Genomic DNA, 18,958 nt, shown 5'->3' on the forward strand with positions numbered 1-18,958 from the left:
CCCACTCCTACAAGCCTATGGTTCTTTCTTATGAAACAGAACTCATCTCTTGGTCATTTTGCCAGCCCTCGTTCAATGCTGAGATGCCACCAAGGACATTCTTGGCTCCTGTCATCATCCTCCCGCCTCCTCTGCTTTCACAGTCACCATCCAAAAACTCACCCCGTTGATTAACACCCTGCCTGATTCACAAGATTGGACTTCAAATACTAACTGCCTACTTCTGTGGCTCAAACACACCCCAAATGACAAACGTCTACTGTCACTGAGATATCCCTGAAAGGTTGTACCAACTAGGAAGGATGACAGTTTCCAAAAACGCAGCCTCAAATGCTGAATTAAACCTGCTCCAAGTGACAGCTTGGAGGGCCACATTCTCTTGGGAAGCCCATACTCCTGTGGTGGTTGGATTACCAGGGTCACATCCTGTGCATGGCAGCGTGTGCACAACCCAGGCCACATGGCAAATGCCAGAGGTTGCTCTAAAGATGGACAATTTAACTACAAACTACCCCTTGGGGCACACAACGGGCAGTATCCTCAGAGGTTTCTTTGTGGCTTTAAGGACCCCTTGGTGCCCGAGCACTGACAGGACTCTGTGAACCAGGGAGGAATGCGGCACTGGGATTTGCTTGGTTGAATCAGGGAGAATTTCTCTTTATCGCCGAATATGTAAATATCTATTACTTGTCATGTAATCCTCAGTATTGAGAACACACTGGTTACTCCTCATTCCAATTCTGGTATAGACTTAAGTGTTAAGGACCAGAAGTCCCCCATCCTTCTCCCCTGCCTTTAAAAGGAGGAGAAAGGGCCACTTAGGAAGGCATTGGGTCATCTCAGGACAGGGACGGCCATGATGCTGCTCATCGGAAGGTGTCCTCTGGGTGATTGTATCGGCAAGTTCTGAAGGGGACTGAGTTTGAAACCCGCCTCTACCACCTCCAGCTTTAGGAGTTCAGGCAAGTCACCTGCGCTCTCTGGGCCTCCATTGCTTTATCTGTGAAAAGGGACAGTAATACCTGCCCTCTAACCTCAAAGAAGACATGACTCAGAGTGGAGCATGTAAGCTGCAACCCCATTATGTGCATGTGCAGTGAGGATGAGGACAGCAGGAGCCCCTGTCCTCAGAGTGGCACAGGTGACAGCACGAGGCGATGCCTGCCCTACCTGAGCACACAACTCCAGCATCTTCTCTGTGGCCACATTCATGGTTGTACCACCCGCTGTGGGGGCAGCTTGACAGGTAAGGCTCCCATCCCGAGCAGTACACTGCGCCCAGGAGAATATTTCCTGAGCCCTGACCAAAGTGGGCCCCACCCAGGGCTGACACTGAAAGGCCACAGCCGAGCTGCCGACAGATGACATCTGCATCCTGGGCATCCCAGCTGTCATCACACACAGTGCCCCAGTAGCCTTGGTACAGGACCTCCACCCGGCCCTGACAGCGGTCGCCTCCATTCACCAGCCTCACAGGCAGACCTGCATCAAAACAGTGAAAAGCCCTTGTCTTCTTGGTCTCCATCCCTGGTTTTCGCCTCCTGGCGCTGTCTATTCTCCTCCTTTCTAGACCCCTGCCCCGTCTCCTTCACTGACTTTTCTCCTCTCTTGGGACCATACGTATGGCTGCTCTCCCAAGCACTGTCTCAGCCCTCTTCTTACTCTATCTTTTCCCACTAAAGGACCTCATGTACTCTGAGAGCTCTCCAGGAAGAGGACCCCAAATCCACATCTCCAGGGCTGATCAGCCCTGACAACCCCAGTCTTAACCTCTACACCAACATTGTCAACGGCCTCCTGGATACCCCACCCCACCACCCCATGCTCAACACAGACCCTCTCCTCCATTTCAGTCAATGACATCACTGTGCTCCCCTTCAACTGTGCTGGAAATTAGCTTGTCATCTTTGATTATTCCTTCTCCTCACCTCTTAGATCCAACCTATCCCCAAGGTCGTCTTTCCTTTTATTCCCACCACCATTTTACCAGGTTAGGCCTTCCTTCTCTTGAACTTGGTCTTCTCCAGGGGCCTCCCAGCTGATCTCCCTACCCTGGCCCCACCTTTCTCTAGTCCATTCACCTTCATTGATTCAACCAGCATTTGTGGAGGGCCTACTGGATGCCCATGCCCATGCTGAGATGATTTATCTGTCTCCCTCAGACTGACTCAAATTTTATCGTTAGAAAGTACAGATATGTTCCAGTCACTTTCCTGCCCCAAATGCCTCAATATACTCTCCACTCACATCAGGGTAAGCCAAAGATGACGTTCGTCCAAGACTGGGCCTTGACCTACCCTATCAACCCACCTGTAAGGGGCTTAGACATCCTGAGCTCCACCATGAAGATGACCACACCTAGGGAGTCAGCAGGTAACCTGTTCCTGTCTGACATGGTCCTGCTAAATCACCCTCACTGATTATGCAAGGAAAACAGGCAGCAGGTCCTGAGGGATCCAGCCCAACATCTTGACAGAAGGAGCCAAATCCTCGCTCTGGCTTTTCACCCGTTAGTTTGAGGGTACGAGAGATTTCTGCTCAGGGAGTGACCAGAGAGGTTGGAATGGGATGGAAGATAAGGGGGCAGGTGGTTGCTGTGTCTCTTGTAAGAGGAGGGGTCATGGAAGGAGGGAGAGTAGGTACCTTGGACTGTCTCTGGGGTATTCCCAAGGTGCATTTGGGTTTCCTCAGCCCTTCTTACTGTCCCTTTCTGGTCACTCCTGAGAATGCAGAAGAGCTCTCAGTTTCCCTGCCTCAGCCTGGCACTAGCTGGGTGTCAATCCCCAGAAAGCTGCCCCTCGAGTCTCTCCCGGGCAGGCTCTCAAGGCGTGCTCTGAAAGGGCAGGGTGTGGCGTCGACTCGTTGAGCCAAGAACTCTCTGGCAGGGTCAGCTGTGCTAAGTGAGCATGTAAAGGACCCCGACATGTCAAAGTTGGAGCGAATGTCACACACTCTCACAGCAGAGAAGGAGCAGAGACGGATACATTTAGTAAGAATCACGCACGAAGGCAAAGGCACCTTTTCTGGGTTCGAATCTCTACCCGGACACTTACCCACCGTGTGACCTTAGACATGTAACTATTGACAACTTACCTGACTGTGTCCCAGTTTCCCCATCTGCAAAATGGGGTCATAACACTACTCACATCAAAGTGCTGTTGGGAAGATTTCACGATAACAGCACTTCCTATGTGCATTAGTTGAGCCTTATGTGCCAGGCAGTGTTTTAAGTGCTTTTTAATACATTGATTCATTTGATATATGAAAATAATTTTGTGCAGGTTACACAGCAAGCCCTGGGAGGATGTCAGCTATCTTCAAGAAAACTGTCATTCACAGTGAGAAGAGGCACTGACTCTGCTAACTGAAGCCAATGTCATGCAAGGGATGGATGGTTGGATGAATAGATGGATGGATGGATGAATACATGGATGGATGGACGAATAGATGGATGAATGAATGGATGGATGAATGAATGGATGGATGAATGAATGGATGGATGAATGAATGGATGGATGAATGAATGGATGGATGAATGAATGGATGGATGGATGGATGAATAGATGGATGGATGGATGAATAGATGGATGGATGAATGAATAGATGGATGGATGGATGGATGGATGGGAGGTGACAGAAGAAGGAAGAAGAATGAAAGATGGGACTGGCTGAGTGTTTGTCTGGGATGTGCCTAGGCTCTTGGCACCCCTTGACCCCTCCCTTTCCATCCCTGCTTTCTAAAGGGTAGGCACTTGCTCTGTGGCCAAGACTACACTAAGCCTCAACTAGCCAACAGCAGCAGCAGCAGAACTGGTGGACCCAGCCAACGAGCAAAACCCCGGGAAGACAAGGAAGGAGAAAGGTCTTACCATAGGCGGGAGTCTGGGGGTTCCACAGACCTAGAAAGAAACAAAACTCATCTTGGATAGGAGTGTCCACTATTGGTAAATGATCTACTGATACTGACTAGAGCTTCACCTCACAATCATGCCAGGTGGTGCTGTGGTTTGATCTTGGGTTTGTGTGCCTCCAGTGTTCTTGCTAAGGGTTTGGGGTTTTGCAATACGAGATTAAAACAAGTGGGTTGGATACAAGATGCTCAATAATTTTAGATGTAATAGAGTACATGTGTCCATACCAGCCCCTCTAACACTACAGTTTATAGTCACAGGACGCAATCTATGCTCAGAAAGAAAGGCTGGACAAGACAGGCAGCTCAAGCGGGGGTCAGGGATTTTGGGGGGCTGTTGAATCACCCTCGAGTCTGAAATTTGAGTAGAGTCAGCATCGGGAACAGTCACTCCAAGGCCGCTTAAATAAGTTAATATTCGGATGTTAGATATCCTGTTCCTTCTGATCCATACCCTGAGAAATTTTCACTCTATCTTGAAGAAACCCAAAATCTAGAGAACTCTGATCTTTACGATCAGTGAGGCCACACTAAAGCTCTCCACGCCTCCTTCTCTTCAGGTTAACCCTCAGTGTTCTGTCATGTCTGTCAGACTCAATTTTAGTTTTTGAGTTTCTTTTTTTAAGCAGCTCTAACTATATTTGTGAAGATTGATAGTTCATGACTTTTACATATTTTGAAAGGTCTTACAAAGTTCAAAAAGAATATTTATTCAGGGGCCAGCCCCGTGGTCGAGTGGTTAAGTTCGCGTGCTCTGCTGCAGGCAGCCCAGCGTTTCGTCGGTTTGAATCCTGGGTGCAGACATGGCACTGCTCATCAAGCCACGCTGAGGCAGCGTCCCACATGCCACAACTAGAAGGACCCACAACTAAGAACATACAACTATGTACGGGGGACTTTGGGGAGAAAAAGGAAAAAAATAAAATCTTTAAAAACACCTACTCTAAAAAAAAAAAAAGAATATTTATTCATTAAAAACTGGAATGAAACTCATTCTATCTTACAGTCACTATATGGATTCATTGGATCCTTGTGTAAATCCAAGATACATTATGAGTTCTCAGTGATCTCATTTTCCTGTATCTTGAAACGTGCTTCTACTTCGTCATTCAAGGAAATAACTCATCTGTTATTAATTCATCAATTACTATTATTAAAAAAAATATGATAAGAATATGGAAGAATGGGGGCATCGCATAGAAGGAATATGAAATGGTGAAATAAACCATCATTCTTCAATGCCCAAAATATTGCATTACCTTTCAAGAAGGTATTTTTTTAAAGGCTGGAGAAATTGTCATTATAGTGTGCTTTTAGCTGTCATGAATGCAGTTAGGAATTCAGAATTTTTCATTGTCTGTTCACAATGGCAGAGAGAAGAAAATTGATGAAGCAAGATGTTTCACAATAGTTAGTGAAGCAGAAGAGGAATGCAAAGCGACAGAGAGCAGCACCCTGGATGCTGATGATAATGGTGAAATTGACTGTACACCTGAAATCTCACACTACGAAGCTTCAGATGACAATATCTCAGATGAATTTCCTCAGATCTAAGAATCAAGGAATCAGTAATATAATTCTAAGTGCAGAAATAAAACGTAGTGCTCTCACCCACCTCAATGCAAAGGATCTCATCCATGATATTTGGCAGCATGAATGTGGACCACCGCATTTTGCTAAGGGACGTGCAATGGTTCACTTTCATCTTTTATGATGCTCATGTAGGGCAATCTCCTTAATGCAAAGAGATCTGCTATGTTTAAATTCTTACGGGAATTTCTAGGAAGGTTGCTTTCATAATCCTTTGTTTCTTGCTTCCTCACACAGGGAGGGCTAAGGCATCTGAGAAACTTCTCAGCTACTATTGAAATGCAAGGCCAGCCAGGATCAGCAGTCAGCGGTCAGAGACCTGAATTTCTCTCACGGAACCACAGGCCAGTGGGGTACTGGCTGTCAGAGAACTCCATCCCCTGTCTCTGCACCCTGAACGTGGGGTCCACAATGGACTCTTCCAGCTGCCCTGCTCCACGCTGTTGATGGCCATAAGAGGGCCATGGAGGCCAGGTGACTACACACCCTGAACATGAAGAAGCAATTCATAACAGAAACAGACAGCCAGGATATTCTTTCCATAGAGGCCACAAAACTGGAAACATCTGCACCAAAACACCCCCTCCTCATTTCTGATACACCATCCCCGCTCCCAGATTCAAGGACAAGCTGACAGACAGGCCTGAGAGAGTCCTCCATTCAAAACTCTGCTATTTGAACACAGTACAGATGACACCATGCGACTCCCACTGACAGGCTCCAGGCATCTTGCTTAGTCACAGGGAAGTCAGTGTCAGAATCTGCATCAGATTCAGAAGCTTTGAGCTCCTGGGTCTTGACAATACTCATCCATAACACTAAACAGAACATTGAAATTGTCTCCGGTTGTGCTATGTCCATGCATTCAGAATAAACTCTTTTGCACAGATTTAGTGAGACCCACTTGCACTCTTCCAATAATCAACCACATAGTTGTAGATGACACTGGCTGCCATTTGGGGAATGGGGGTAAATCACCTGGAGAAAGAAGCTTCCACTTGTTTGTTTTCCAGAAAATGGAAAGAGACTCTTCTCTGGCACTGGGGATCAGTGTCCAAGAGAGTCAAGCTGTCAGAGGGACCAACTAGGAAAAGCCACAAGAGATCTCTCAAGGTACTCCACAAAGACCTAGTCCCTTTCCAGGGGAGCTGGCACCTTTCCATCTGGACTCAGCCATTGCCCCAAATCTCCCAAAGCACCTATTGTGCACATTTGGACATGGTGCACCTTAGGGCTCTATTGGGGTAAGACTGAAGAGCTTTGCATTAAAAAAAAAGCAGAGTGGGGCTGGCCCAGTGGCACAGCCGTTATGTTTGCACGTTCTGCTTCTCAGCAGCCTGGGCTTTGCCGGTTCAGATCCCGGGTGCGGCACTGCATGGCACAGCATGCTGTGGCAGGCATCCCACATATAAAGTAGAGGAAGATGGGCACGGATGTTAGCTCAGGGCCAGCCTTCCTCAAAAAAAAGAGCAAGATTGGCAGATGTTAGCTCAAGGCTAATCTTCCTCCAAAAAAAAAAAAAAAAAAAAGCAAAAGCAGAGTATCATCAACCTAACCAATATTTACTAGATGGGCCACTCCAGTTGTTCTGGAAGAGAAGCCTAAGAAGATCATGTAGTGACTCCAACAGCGCTCTGGAAAGTGCTCTGGAACTGAAGCAAATGTCTACTGAAGAGTTATTGCATCTTCGTGGCTGGTGAAGAGAATCCCATGTCTTGCTATTTATATGCAAGGTCTCATTTAATCCTTCCCCCAACCCCATCCTCACTTACACCTGAGGACACTGAGGCACAGACACTATAAAGGTAGCCCAAGGACACCCAGACCCCAACTCTACTGTCCATGCTGTTACCTATCATCCAGTGCTGCGTTTTGTCACAGCCGCTGCCTGCTACCAGCCACTCCTTGTAGTCCTTGCAAGGCAGGTGGTCCACGCTAATCTACTTTCCATAAACTCGCTAAATTCGGTTTTCAATGGGAAGTCACCTGGCGGCCTTCACTAAGACTCCAGCAGCGACAGTGACTCCCAGAGAAACACTCTTCCTTCCTGCTCTGTCTGGCTCACTCCCACACCGGCTCTGGACCTCAGTTCACCTGTGACGTTCTCGGGACTGCTCTCTCTGATGGCTGATCAACGGCTCCAGCACTGATCACAGCTCTGATTGTAACTGAGTGATCAGCTGATTAGTGTCTGTCTTTCCCTTAGACCCTAAGTCCCTGAAGGCAGGGAACGTGATCCCCTGAAACAGCACAGAGCGAGCCCATGCTGTGGTCTCTCCTGCTTAGAAGCGTCCTGGGAGGACTGGTTCTGCCAAATGAGGTGACAAGGAGATCAAGGCCATTGTGAAAGGCATGTCAAGGTTAGCAATGTACTTGTGGAAAAGCCTTTCTATCGACAAGTCTGAGCTACAATGTAGCCAAGAACCATTTGGGAAAATGTGAAAAACGTAAATTCAGTTGACATTGAGGCAAATATAGGCATTAAGAAAAAATAAGTAACAGCAAGTAGCTCTTAAAATATATGCACATATCTTCTGTCACTTCCTTTGGAAACTCTTGGCAAAGTCGTGCTTCCATAGTTACATCACAAACATGAAACCTGCATTCAGTCCGGGGCCAGGCAGCTCGGGTGGTCAATGTGTGGTCTACAGAGCGTCCTTATTCTCAGTTATGTGAAAATGCAGATTCCTGAGCCCCACCTCAGCCCTCCCAATCAGCGTCTCTGGAGGGGGATGAGGAGAATTCCAAGGACTTGCATTCAAACAAATGCCCTAGCTGATTCTGATGAGCACTCAACGTTGAGTCAGTGGGGCAGCCTCGGGGGCAGAGATCTTAGGAAAGACATGTGGCTGGGCAGAGGCTGGCATGGAGGCCCCGGACCTGTCTTCTGGTCAGCATGGACTTTCATAAGGAAGGGGCTGAGGGCCCAGGTGGACCCCGTCAGAGGAGGTCCTTCCTGTCCTATATCCAAAACCCAGAGGATACTCTGCAGCAGCCCCTCCTGAGTCCTTGGGGGTGGCCTTGGGTCCCACAACCTCCCAGTCCCAGAGTTTAGTTACCAGTTGGCGTCTGTGTCTCCCTGGAAGTGGTTCCCATGGTGTTTCCCACTGTTACTGAAAATACAAAGAAAAAGAAGCCAAATGAGAGCTCCTCTGAAAACAAGCAGGAATCTGACCCCCTGCTGATTTGAACAAAGGAGGGGCTCCTCACACTGCACCTTGGAGCGTTCGCTGGGCCTGTCCCTCATTAAGTAACTCTTGCAGCAAATATGGACCCATCTCTGACCACATGGCAGGCGCTGCACTCAGAGTCCGGCAGAAGAAGGGACCCGCCACAGGGGGAAGGCTCAGTCCTCCAGAGCTCAGAGCCACTCAGCACTGGACTTGGTCACCCACCTCCGAGGAGCCCAGAGAAAAGGGAGAGGAGGACTCTCGGAGCGAGCACTTGTGGGCAGGAGGGGCCCAGAGGGGAGAGGAGGTTTCATCTAGGCTTGGAAGAAGGTAGAGACGTGTCAGGAAAAACGGGTTGAAAGTATGGTTGCCAGATAAAATTCAGAACACGCAGTTAAATTTGAATTTCAGATGAATGACTACTTCTTCACTATAAATATATTGCAAATATTATGTGTGATATACTTAAGAAAACAACATTTTTATCTGAAATTCAAATTTAATTGAGTGTATTGCATTTTTTCAAGTATTTTTTAAATTTTATTTTATTATTATTTTTTATTTTTATTTTTTGATGAGGAAGATTGGCTCTGAGCTAACATCTGTTGCCAATCTTTCTCTTTTTGCTTGAGGAAGATTATCACGGAGCTAATATCTACGGCAACCTTCCTCTATTTTGTATGTGGGACACTGCCACAGCAGGGCTTGATGAGCAGTATGTAGGTCCACGCCCGGGATCCGAACCTGTGAATCCCAGGCCACCAAAGCACAGCATGTGAACTTAAGCACTCTGCCACCGGGCTGGCCCCTGTATTGCATTTTTATTAGCAATGTCTGCCTACACTGGATGAGAGGCATCCCAGAGGTGGCAGCAGACAGGAAGTTCTCTTGACTGACCTTTACGTATGCCCCTGGCCAGATGGACCAGGGCTCTCCATCCTCTCTGTAAACCCCTGAATCCTGGGGCTCGTAGGCTAATTTCTAACGTGCTCAGCAACTTCTGCTCCAACCAACTAAGCTGTGTGATCAACTGGAGGCAGATATGAGTCCCAAACCTGTTTACACCAGTTGTACTTGGCTTTAAATTAAATAAAATATTAAATTGATGAAATATGGGTACAAGAAGAAAGACACTTTTCTATGAAAGTAAGGCCTAATGCTTTGGAAATAAAATCAAGATGTTAAAAAGAACTCAGGTGAGTGAGACAGCAAAAAGTAGAAGAAAGACGTAAAACAAATAGGGGAACTTCTGCGCTCACACTTCTTTGCAAGCGTCTTTCACTTCATGCTCCACTTTAGAGAAACTGAAATTAGAAATTAGAGATACGCAAAATCGTGTGGTTTGTGCGAGAAAGACATTGCAGACCTACTGAAGACCCCACTGAGATAGAGCCGCCGGCCACACGTCGGCGAGTCACAGCACGCTGACGTTTTAAGTTAAAACAACGCGTATGTATCATACTTTATGGTTCCTCATTTTAAACGACATTTTGAGTAAGCGGCCAACAGCCTGTCCCAGTCACATAAGAAAGGAGCTCCTTTAGAGCAACGGTTCTCAAAGCGGCTTCCATGCCCAGCAGCGCCAGCCCACACCTGGGAACTTGTGGAAAAGGCCCATTTTTAGGCCTTCCACGGACACAAGTCAGGAACTCAGGAGGTGGTGCCGACAATGTGTGTTTTCACAAGCGCTCCAGACGATTCTGATACAAACTAAAGTGTGAAAACTGCTGTCCCGCAGCCCGTGTACAGGAAAAGTAACAGCAGTTCCGAGAGAGCGGGAAGGAACAGCTCCTTCCGCCCGTTCCTGAGCACCTACTGGGTGCCCGACTCCACCCGGCAGGGGACAGCGAGATCACGTGACGCCCCACTGTCCTGGGGAAATTCGCTCCAGTGGGTGAGTCATCCGAGTCAGCAGGTAGAGGACAGTGGATGAAGGGCTCCAGTGAGGGGTGTCCAGGAGTCCAGCAGGGGACCCCATGTGAGGTCCTGGCATCACACCAGATGGGAGCCGGCAGAGGGGAAGATGTGGGTTAACACAGGCTCTGAGGAAGCAGAGACACTGTGGATGAAGCTCTCCTTCAAAATATTCTAACAGGAATAAAAATACCAACTCTATACAAAGCTTCCTGGCCGCCTCCTGGCAGATGAGGAGATGAACCAGGTGTCTGGACGGAAGGACTGAATATGGAAATGTCAGTCGCCCTAAACAAATTCACAGCTTTAATATAATTCCCATTGCAAAGCTTTTCTTTGATTGGTTGCTTCTTTAAAAAGTGATTTTAGGGGCTGGCCCAGTGGCATAATGGTTAATTTCAGCACACTCCACTTCAGTGGCCCCAGGTTTGCAGATTCAGATCCCAGGCACAGACCTATCAACGCTCATCAAGCCAGGCTGTGGCGACATCCCACATCCAAAATAGAGGAAGATGGGCACGGATGTTAGCTCAGCGACAATCTTCCTCAAGCAAAAAGAGGAAGACTGGCAACAGATGTTAGCTCAGGACCAATCTTCCTCACAGCAAAAAAAAAAAAAAAAGATTTTACAGTAGTCACCATTCAAAAAGTTAGTATTAGCCTCAAAATATTACAAATAAAGCTGTAAAAATTAAAATATAGAAATAAATTTTTAGATATTTACATCACACCAGAAAGCAAAATAATTTTCAGAAACAAAGAATTAGATATCTTTTTTAAACACACAGAAATAAAAAAAACTAGTTAAATGTTTATCCAGTTTCTATAAGAAGTTTCTAGAGTTAAAATCCACTAAGGAAAACAGCAATAAATTTAATTTCGTGAAAATATAAAATATTTATGTGGAAAAATTCAAAATCCAAATTAAAAGGCAAACAACAAACTGGGAAAATACTTGTCATCAATATAATGAGCAAAGTACTAATATCCAAATTATAGAGAGAGTTTACATAAATCAACAAGGAAGACACTAACCTTTCAAACAAATGGGACAAAGGATACAAACAGACAATTGAAAAGACAAAGGAACAAATTGAACAGACAAGGAAAAGGAATATAAGTGGCTTAAGATGTTCACTCTCATTATAAGCAAAGAAATGCAAATTAAAATAACTGGGTGCCATTTTTCATCCAGCAATTCAGCCAAGATTTTTGAACAATAATATTAGGAACTGGAGAAGGTGTAGAAAATTGCCACTCTTGTTTTTTACTGAGAATGGAAAGAACTGGCACGTTTCTGGAAAATCATTTATCAGTGTATTTTAAAAGCCTTAAAAATGATCAACTCTTTAACTCAGTAATTCCACTTCTAAGAATCTAGCGAAAGGAAATAATTTCTAGAATGTGAGCAAAGATGCACGGGCAGGGATGGTCTTCACGGTAACCTCCATATAGAAAGAACCTGAAACGGGGTGGAGGAAATGGGGAGAGGTTGGTCTAAGGACACCAACTTCCAGCAATGAGGTGAATAAGCTCTCGGGATCTAGCGCAAAACACGGTGACTGTGCTCGACAACATTGTACTGGACAATTGAAATGTGCTAAGAGAGCAGAACTTAAACGTTCGCATTAAAAACAGATAAATATGTGAGGTGCTGCATGTGTTAATTACTGGGATGTGTACTTACAGCACAGTGTGTACGTATCTCAAATCACCATGACGTATGCTTTAAACAGCTTACGATTTTGCTGATTATATCTCAATAAAGTGAAATTTTTTTAAAAAAAAAGAAGAAAACCTGAGACAACTTCAATATCCAAAAATTGTGAATGGCATGCTAAAATGTTCAGAATATAAAGATAAATTAGAGGAAAACTGTATATTTAATGATACCACTCACGTACATATAACTTGAAAGAAACACATAGTTGAACAACGGCAGTCTCACGTGATAGGAGGGCGGGTGTTTGGATTTTCTCTGCATTTTTCTCCAGCTCCTACCTTTCCTCCGCTAACCGTGCAGTGACAGCGTGGTTTGAAGCTGAAGGTGGGAGGTGGCGTTGGGGGTGGTGTAGGAGGCAGATTCTTTCAGGGTGGGGAGGAATGTTGCTTGTAGGCTCAAGGAAAAGAATAAGGGGAAAGGGAACCAGAAGATAAAGAAAGAGAAGGAAGCTAGTGGTAGAGAAAGCAGAGAGCGAGAAGAGGAGGGAGAGAGGAGAAGGTGGGGGGAGGAACCGGTATTTTTGATTAATTACCACTTTCCAGGCTTTGAGCCAAGTGCTTGACCGGTCCTGTCTTATTTAATCTTCATAAAATGCTTTATGGTAGAATTATTACTCACATCTATTTTATGGACGAGAAACCCAAAGGTTAGAGGGGTGGGACAACTTGTCAAAGGTCACACAGTCACTAAGTAATGAGGCTCACATCTGAGGTCAGGTGCGCTGACCCCACAGCAGCTGTGGGACGCAGCTCCACCACGCGGGCTCCCAAATTCAAGTTAAAACAAGGAGATTCCATTTCAACTTGTCAAAAAAGCAAACCATTTTGGAATAATGACATGCAGTGATGGAGAGGATGTGGTTGACATTGTTCCTGATAATGTGTTTACCTCCCCATAAACTATACACTGCCGCACGTCACCTAACGGCAGGGATACGTCCAGAGAAATGCCAGGTTAGGGGATTTTGTCTGGGTGTGAACATCATCGAGTGGACGTACACACACCTGGATGGTATAGCCTACTGCACACCTGGGTTCTATGGTGCTAATCTTATGGGACCACAGTCCCATACCTGGTCCATCATAGATGGAAATGTCACACGGCACCGGGGAGGGCTCACACCCTCTCTCCTGCCCTGGAAGGGGGGCACTGGGGGGTTCAGGCTGCTGCATTAAATTCAGTGTGAGCCAGGGCCCCTGTTAGGCTCTTAGCCATGCAAGGTGTTGTACTGGGTATTGAGTGAGCAAGTCATGGTCCCTGCCCTCCAGGCACGCCCAGCACAGCAGGATCGCTAGAAAAATCCACAGACAGTTTGGTGCAGGAGTTAAGGTGCTGTGTTAAGGAATTATGACACTATGTGTGTGTCTGTGTGTATTTGTGTGTGTCTCTGTGTGTATGGATGTGTCTGTGTATGTGTGTGTCTGTGTGTGTGTTGAGAATATACGTCAGGGACAAATTCCTGGATGGATCAGTATCCCTGGTATTTAACAATAGCAGCTGGGGGCTGGCCTTTGGCTGAGTGGTTAAGTTCTTGGGCTCCTCTTCAGCAGCCTGCCCTGGGTTCACCGGTTAGGATCCTGTGCGTGGACCTACACGGTGCTCACCGAACCATGCTGAGGCAGCATTCCACATAGAAGAGCTAGAATGATCTATGACTGGGATATACAACTATGTACTGGGGCTTTGGGGAGAAAAAAAAGAGGAAGATTGGCAACGGATGTTAGCTCAGGGCCAATCTTCCTCACCCAAAAGCACAAAAAAGATAAAAACAGCAGCCGGATTTAGCCAGGTGAAGTGGGGGGAGGCGAAGACTGAGCTCCAGGCAGAGGGCGCAGTGCGCACAGTTCCCACGGCCAGAGGCGAGGTTTGGAGCACCTGAGGTTGCTGTGTGCTGCAAGATAGTGAGCTGCAAGGTGTCCCGGGAAACAGGCAGAACCAATAAAACCCCAGGGTGGAGAGCAGCATGGGACACGGGGGGAATGATCCCAGGCGGGTGTGCACGGCAGGGTGTGGAGAGAGCCGCGGCCGCAGAAGACGGGCGGGTGGGGCCTCGGGGCAGGGTGCCAGGCTGCGCGCAGGGCCTGAACCCGAGTCTGCTCCACCGCCTTTCTCCTCCTCCCTGCCATTCCGCACCTAGCGACTGACTTACGTAACGCGGGGGGAGTTTGCGCAATAACGAGCAGTTCAAGGAGAGATCAGAAGTCTGTGTGGACCCGTCACTTAAGGGAATCAGAGGCGCGCCCTCAATCCAAATGTCACCCCAGTAAAGACGTTCTCACACTGCCCAAGTCCCTCCATTAGATTTTCTCCTTTATTTTAAGGCACTAGTCATGGCCAAAACCCCTGATAAACTGTGGGAAGGGTAATGTTGAGGATGACCAGTATGCTAGGAATTCGTTTGTAAGCAATTATTACTTTCTCATCTTGCAAAACATTGGCCTTGAAGAAACTGGACCGAGGGAAGTCAAGTTAGAAACTCTTTTAGAATAACTTTATAGTTATAACTTGCAGAGTGAGTACTAAACCTCAGAGAGTCCCCGAATACCCCTCCCCAGTTTCCCCGAATGTTAATGTCTCACATTACCGTGGGGCATTTGTCACGACTACCAAACCAATACTGGTACATTCCCACTAACTAAACCCCAGGCTTTGTTTGATTTCACCAGTTTTTCCTTTTTCTGTTCCAGGGTCTAATCCAAGATACCAGTTTGCATTTAGGAAGTTGTGTTAGGATAAGACATCGGGAAAGTGCCTAGAAGAGGAACAATGGCCTGTTGGTGGGCACCCACTATGTGCCAGACGCTGCCTGGGTGACCTCATTTCTACACGACCCTATGAGGTTGGAACACAAGCCCATTTTACAAACGAGTAAACTGAGGCTTGCAGAGGCCCCAGAGCTGATAAGCGGCAGAGCCGAAGACACAGCTAGGAGCAGCAGGAGTTCCACCGCCCCGCCCGCCCCGCACAGGCCTGGGCGCACTGACTTTTCTGAAGAGTCTGTGCAGAGACCAGAGCTGAGAAGCGTGCCTGCTGCCGCGGTTCTCCCAGCACGAAGCTCCCCGGGCTCCAGTGCTGAGCTAAACGCCACAGTTCATCCCCTCGGCTCTCTGCAAGGAACAGCGAGGGTTAAAGGCCGTAACTGCTCCCGAATGCCAGCCGACCTCCAGCTTCAAGTCCTGGCCCAGCTGCTCACCAGCTGCTGACCTTGGACAAGGCACGTAACCTTCTGAGCCTCAGTTTCCTCATCTGCAATGTGGAAATAATGATACCTAACTCTGGGTTGTTAGCAGATCTAGACAAGAGACTGTAGGCCCGCGTCGGGCTGAGTACCCAATACCCACGAAGCACTTTGCACAGGGCTGATTCCCACCTCCACACGGCACATTCAGGCACACGTGCGTGTGTGTGCGTGTCTGTGCATGTGCACGCACAGAGCATCACAGTGAAACCTCAAGGTCCCTCAACACAGGCACCGTTGCCTTGAGCCCCTTTGCAGACGAGGACGGGGCAGTCCCTGTGCTTTAGGGACTGACAGGAATCCCAGGTCACCTAGAGCCAGTGCAAGGCCAGGGACTAACTTTCTAAAGCTGGAGCCAAGAACACTGCCTCTCGTTGTCAAATATTTTGATGGAGACACAATCTCCAGCCCCCAGACCGCCCAGCCTGTACCCGCTGACATCCTCCTGACAAGGAAGGAAGGTGGGCGACATCTGCCAGCTGGCCCCCTGGTGTCACCATGATGCACACGCCTAACACACAGTGCAGGCCTGCTCCCCATCACCAGGGCCGCGAGGGTTGGGTTTGGCGTGCTGCTTCCATGAAAGCAATTTCCCAAACAAACTTTTATCTTCAGAGCTTCCCCTACAAAGAAGCCTGGGGGTCGGAGTGAGAGGTCTGAAAGTTATCTGGAAATTAGGATACTTCCACCCTGTCTTCCAGAATTCGTGAATGTAGCAAAAGATGACACCAAAGAAAAGGTTTGGGTGAGTGGAAGAGAAGAAGGAGGGAAGAGATGAATAAAGGAAAGGAGGGAGGGAGGGAGGGAGAGAAAGAAGGAGGGGAAGGAAGAAAAAAGGAGGGACAGAGGGAGAGAGACGGGGAGGAAGGGAAGGAGGGAAAGAGATGCTGGAGGCCAGACAGATGAGAGACAGAAAATCAGACAGAGATAGAGAGAGACCTAGGCCCACTGGCCAATCGTCCTGTTCATTTGGTATCTCGGTAAAAGACACTGAGATTCAACAGTCGCACTGATTAGCCTATGGCTCTTTCATGTACATTTTATCCCTTGACACTCTAGGAACACAAGGACATGGTTGAGTTACTGAGCTCCAAATGGTTTGTCTAAAGCAGCGAGTGACAGACGCAGACTTGGAACTCTTATGGTCTTGTCTGTGATCAGCTACTTGACCTGATTTTCGTCAGTAAATATTAATTATCAAGCCAGACACACCTGCAGAAAAAAGTCACATAATGAGCATTTACTGGGGCTCTTTCCTGCTCATTTTTACAGTACGCAAACTATGCGCTTAACCAATTATGGCAAAGTTTTAGAGCCTCATAATAATATACACAAACTTTCCTTTAACTTCAAGAATTTTTCTAAGACCAATCAATCATTTCTTTAGTTGAGTGACTCACTGACAACACTGACATAATGATTGGCTTTTTCTAACTACACCTGTTGTACTTCTCAGCCAGAAACAAAATAAAAAAGAGCCATTCCTTGTAAATCCTTGCAATTACAATTATCAGCAAAGAATTGCCTCTTCTTGATGCAAAACCCCCCTTGGAATAGAATGTCTAGAACCAAGGAACAATTAGACATGATCTGAAATTAATGAATATAATAATTAGACATAGTACCTGTAGATAGAACTTGACCCAACAAAAGACAAATTTCAAGGATGTCTGTGGAGATCCCCATTTTGCTGGGTTCTTCTCAATCTGAGTAAAAACACCTTGACATTTATAGTTTCCTAGCTGGAAGGAGGCGTGTTCTCTGGGTGAGGTGGTATATTTCCATTGCTGCCATAAATCAATATAAAGGAAGTGAGAGATCTTGCTAACAATTGATGGCTAATCTGTGGGAACAGCTTAGGTGTGTTTGAATGGTTGTCTTATGAACCATCTGGCTAGTCCCCAACAGCAAAAGCACTGCCATTAGTGATACAATTTCCAGCTTCCTTCTAGGTGAACCTCGAAGACTCACAAGTGCTCCCTGAATACTGGCTTGATTTTAATGTTGGAGAATTTGAATTACCTTGTGGGAAATCAGCCCCAAGGTTGGGGGCAGAGCAGGATGTGGGCTGCTGAGCAAATACAGGACATGGTGCCAAGGGGAACGGCATCTCTGTGGAATGACTTGTCCTGGCAGGGCATGCTCTCGTTGGCCCCTGGCCTTGGAGAAACGAGGATGGCATTAGTGCAGGCATGACTGGAGAGTAGAAGCCATGAGGGAGAAGGCCATGGGTTCCATGGGCCTGTTCTAACTTTGGCCCCATCTTCTGGAACTCACACTACTTCCATAGCACAGGAGCTGAGAAACACGTGACCTCAAACCGAACCACCTCCAACCATTTCACAGGCTCTGATTTCTTGCCCGAAGCATTCACATTGTATGACACTGGGAGCTTGGCAAAGCCACAAATCCTGCCCCCGACCTCCTCCTACCTTGCACACAAGCCCTCTCCTTGGGTTTGTTCTGTAGATATCACTTTGCCCTTTGGGACCCCTGTCTCTATCACCAGACTCTGGCAAACCCCCCACAATCTACCAAGAAGGTTGCCTGTCCTTTCCCTTTATCCAGCTGCTCTCGGTGGTTGGTAACTTGTGGTTAGAAGCATACGGCTCTGCAGGACTTGCCTCTGTTGTCCTGGCCTGGATGAGCGAGGTGTCTGGCCTCTCAGCTGAGACACCCAGGCAACAGATGACACCTGGGCTTCCTTGCCATGGGCTATTAACCCGTAGTCTCCTGGTGCTTCATTCTGGAAGGATGGCATGAACCCAGGCCTTGTCTCAGCCACCAACCAGGATTTAGGGCTGGACATCTGCAACTGTCTTCATCCAGATGAAAGCTACATGCAACCTTGGATTTCTTTTTCAATCCTACAAGTCTTTCTGTTGTTCCCATGTTGCTCTTCTCCCCTTGGTGAGATCAGGCACGTTTCCGCAGGAGAGCCCCATTGTTTTCAGTCTCCTACTGTCAGTCCAACGACTGATAAGTATCAGGGGACAAGAGGACAGGGATACCCGTCTGCTGGGGAGTGCCTAGGACAGAGCACACACTGATTCCTCTTATGGGGGGTTGTGATTGTTTGGTTCCTGCAGTGCTGGGCTCAGAATGATTATGAAGCTGACCTGGGATCATCAAAAAGAGTGCCATGATAGATTAGTAATGTCTGCCTTGGGCACAGCAGGGAAAAGTAGGGGTAAGAATACTAAATACCTGCCAGGAAGAAGAGGGTAAAAAGTGTCCTTCACCCTAGGAAGCACCCTGCCGAGTCTTGAGACAAACCTGCATGATGACAATCACGACAGGGGGTACTAAGTATTAATCCAAGTTGCTGTGGGAACATACAGAAAAAGCATCTAAATCAGATGGCACACGCAGGTTGCCAGAGAAGGTGACACCTAAACAGAGCCTTGAAATAT

General features: G+C 47.3%; 1 protein-coding gene across 11 annotated transcripts in view; it reads right to left on the reverse strand.

Annotated features, from left to right (window-relative positions):
* The window catches only part of DMBT1 (deleted in malignant brain tumors 1), a 55,187-nt gene extending 37,653 nt beyond the window's left edge, over positions 1 to 17,534 (reverse strand). For 2 of the 11 annotated variants that reach the window (XM_070276110.1, XM_070276093.1), the window contains exons 1-3: positions 17,171 to 17,278; positions 8,560 to 8,613; positions 1,171 to 1,482 (exon numbers count right to left, since the gene is read on the reverse strand). In XM_070276110.1, the coding sequence (XP_070132211.1) occupies positions 1,171 to 1,482; positions 8,560 to 8,613; positions 17,171 to 17,231 (427 nt within the window). In that variant the 5' untranslated portion in view covers positions 17,232 to 17,278. Of the gene's footprint in view, positions 1 to 1,170; positions 1,483 to 3,869; positions 3,900 to 8,559; positions 8,614 to 17,170 lie in introns of all 11 variants that reach the window. The other 9 variants (XM_070276141.1, XM_070276121.1, XM_070276104.1 and 6 more) reach the window with 8 other exon arrangements.
* Between the last annotated feature and the right edge of the window lie 1,424 nt (positions 17,535 to 18,958).

Source organism: Equus caballus, chromosome 1 (assembly GCF_041296265.1).
Source record: "Equus caballus isolate H_3958 breed thoroughbred chromosome 1, TB-T2T, whole genome shotgun sequence".
NCBI classification, from domain to species: Eukaryota; Metazoa; Chordata; class Mammalia; order Perissodactyla; family Equidae; genus Equus; species Equus caballus.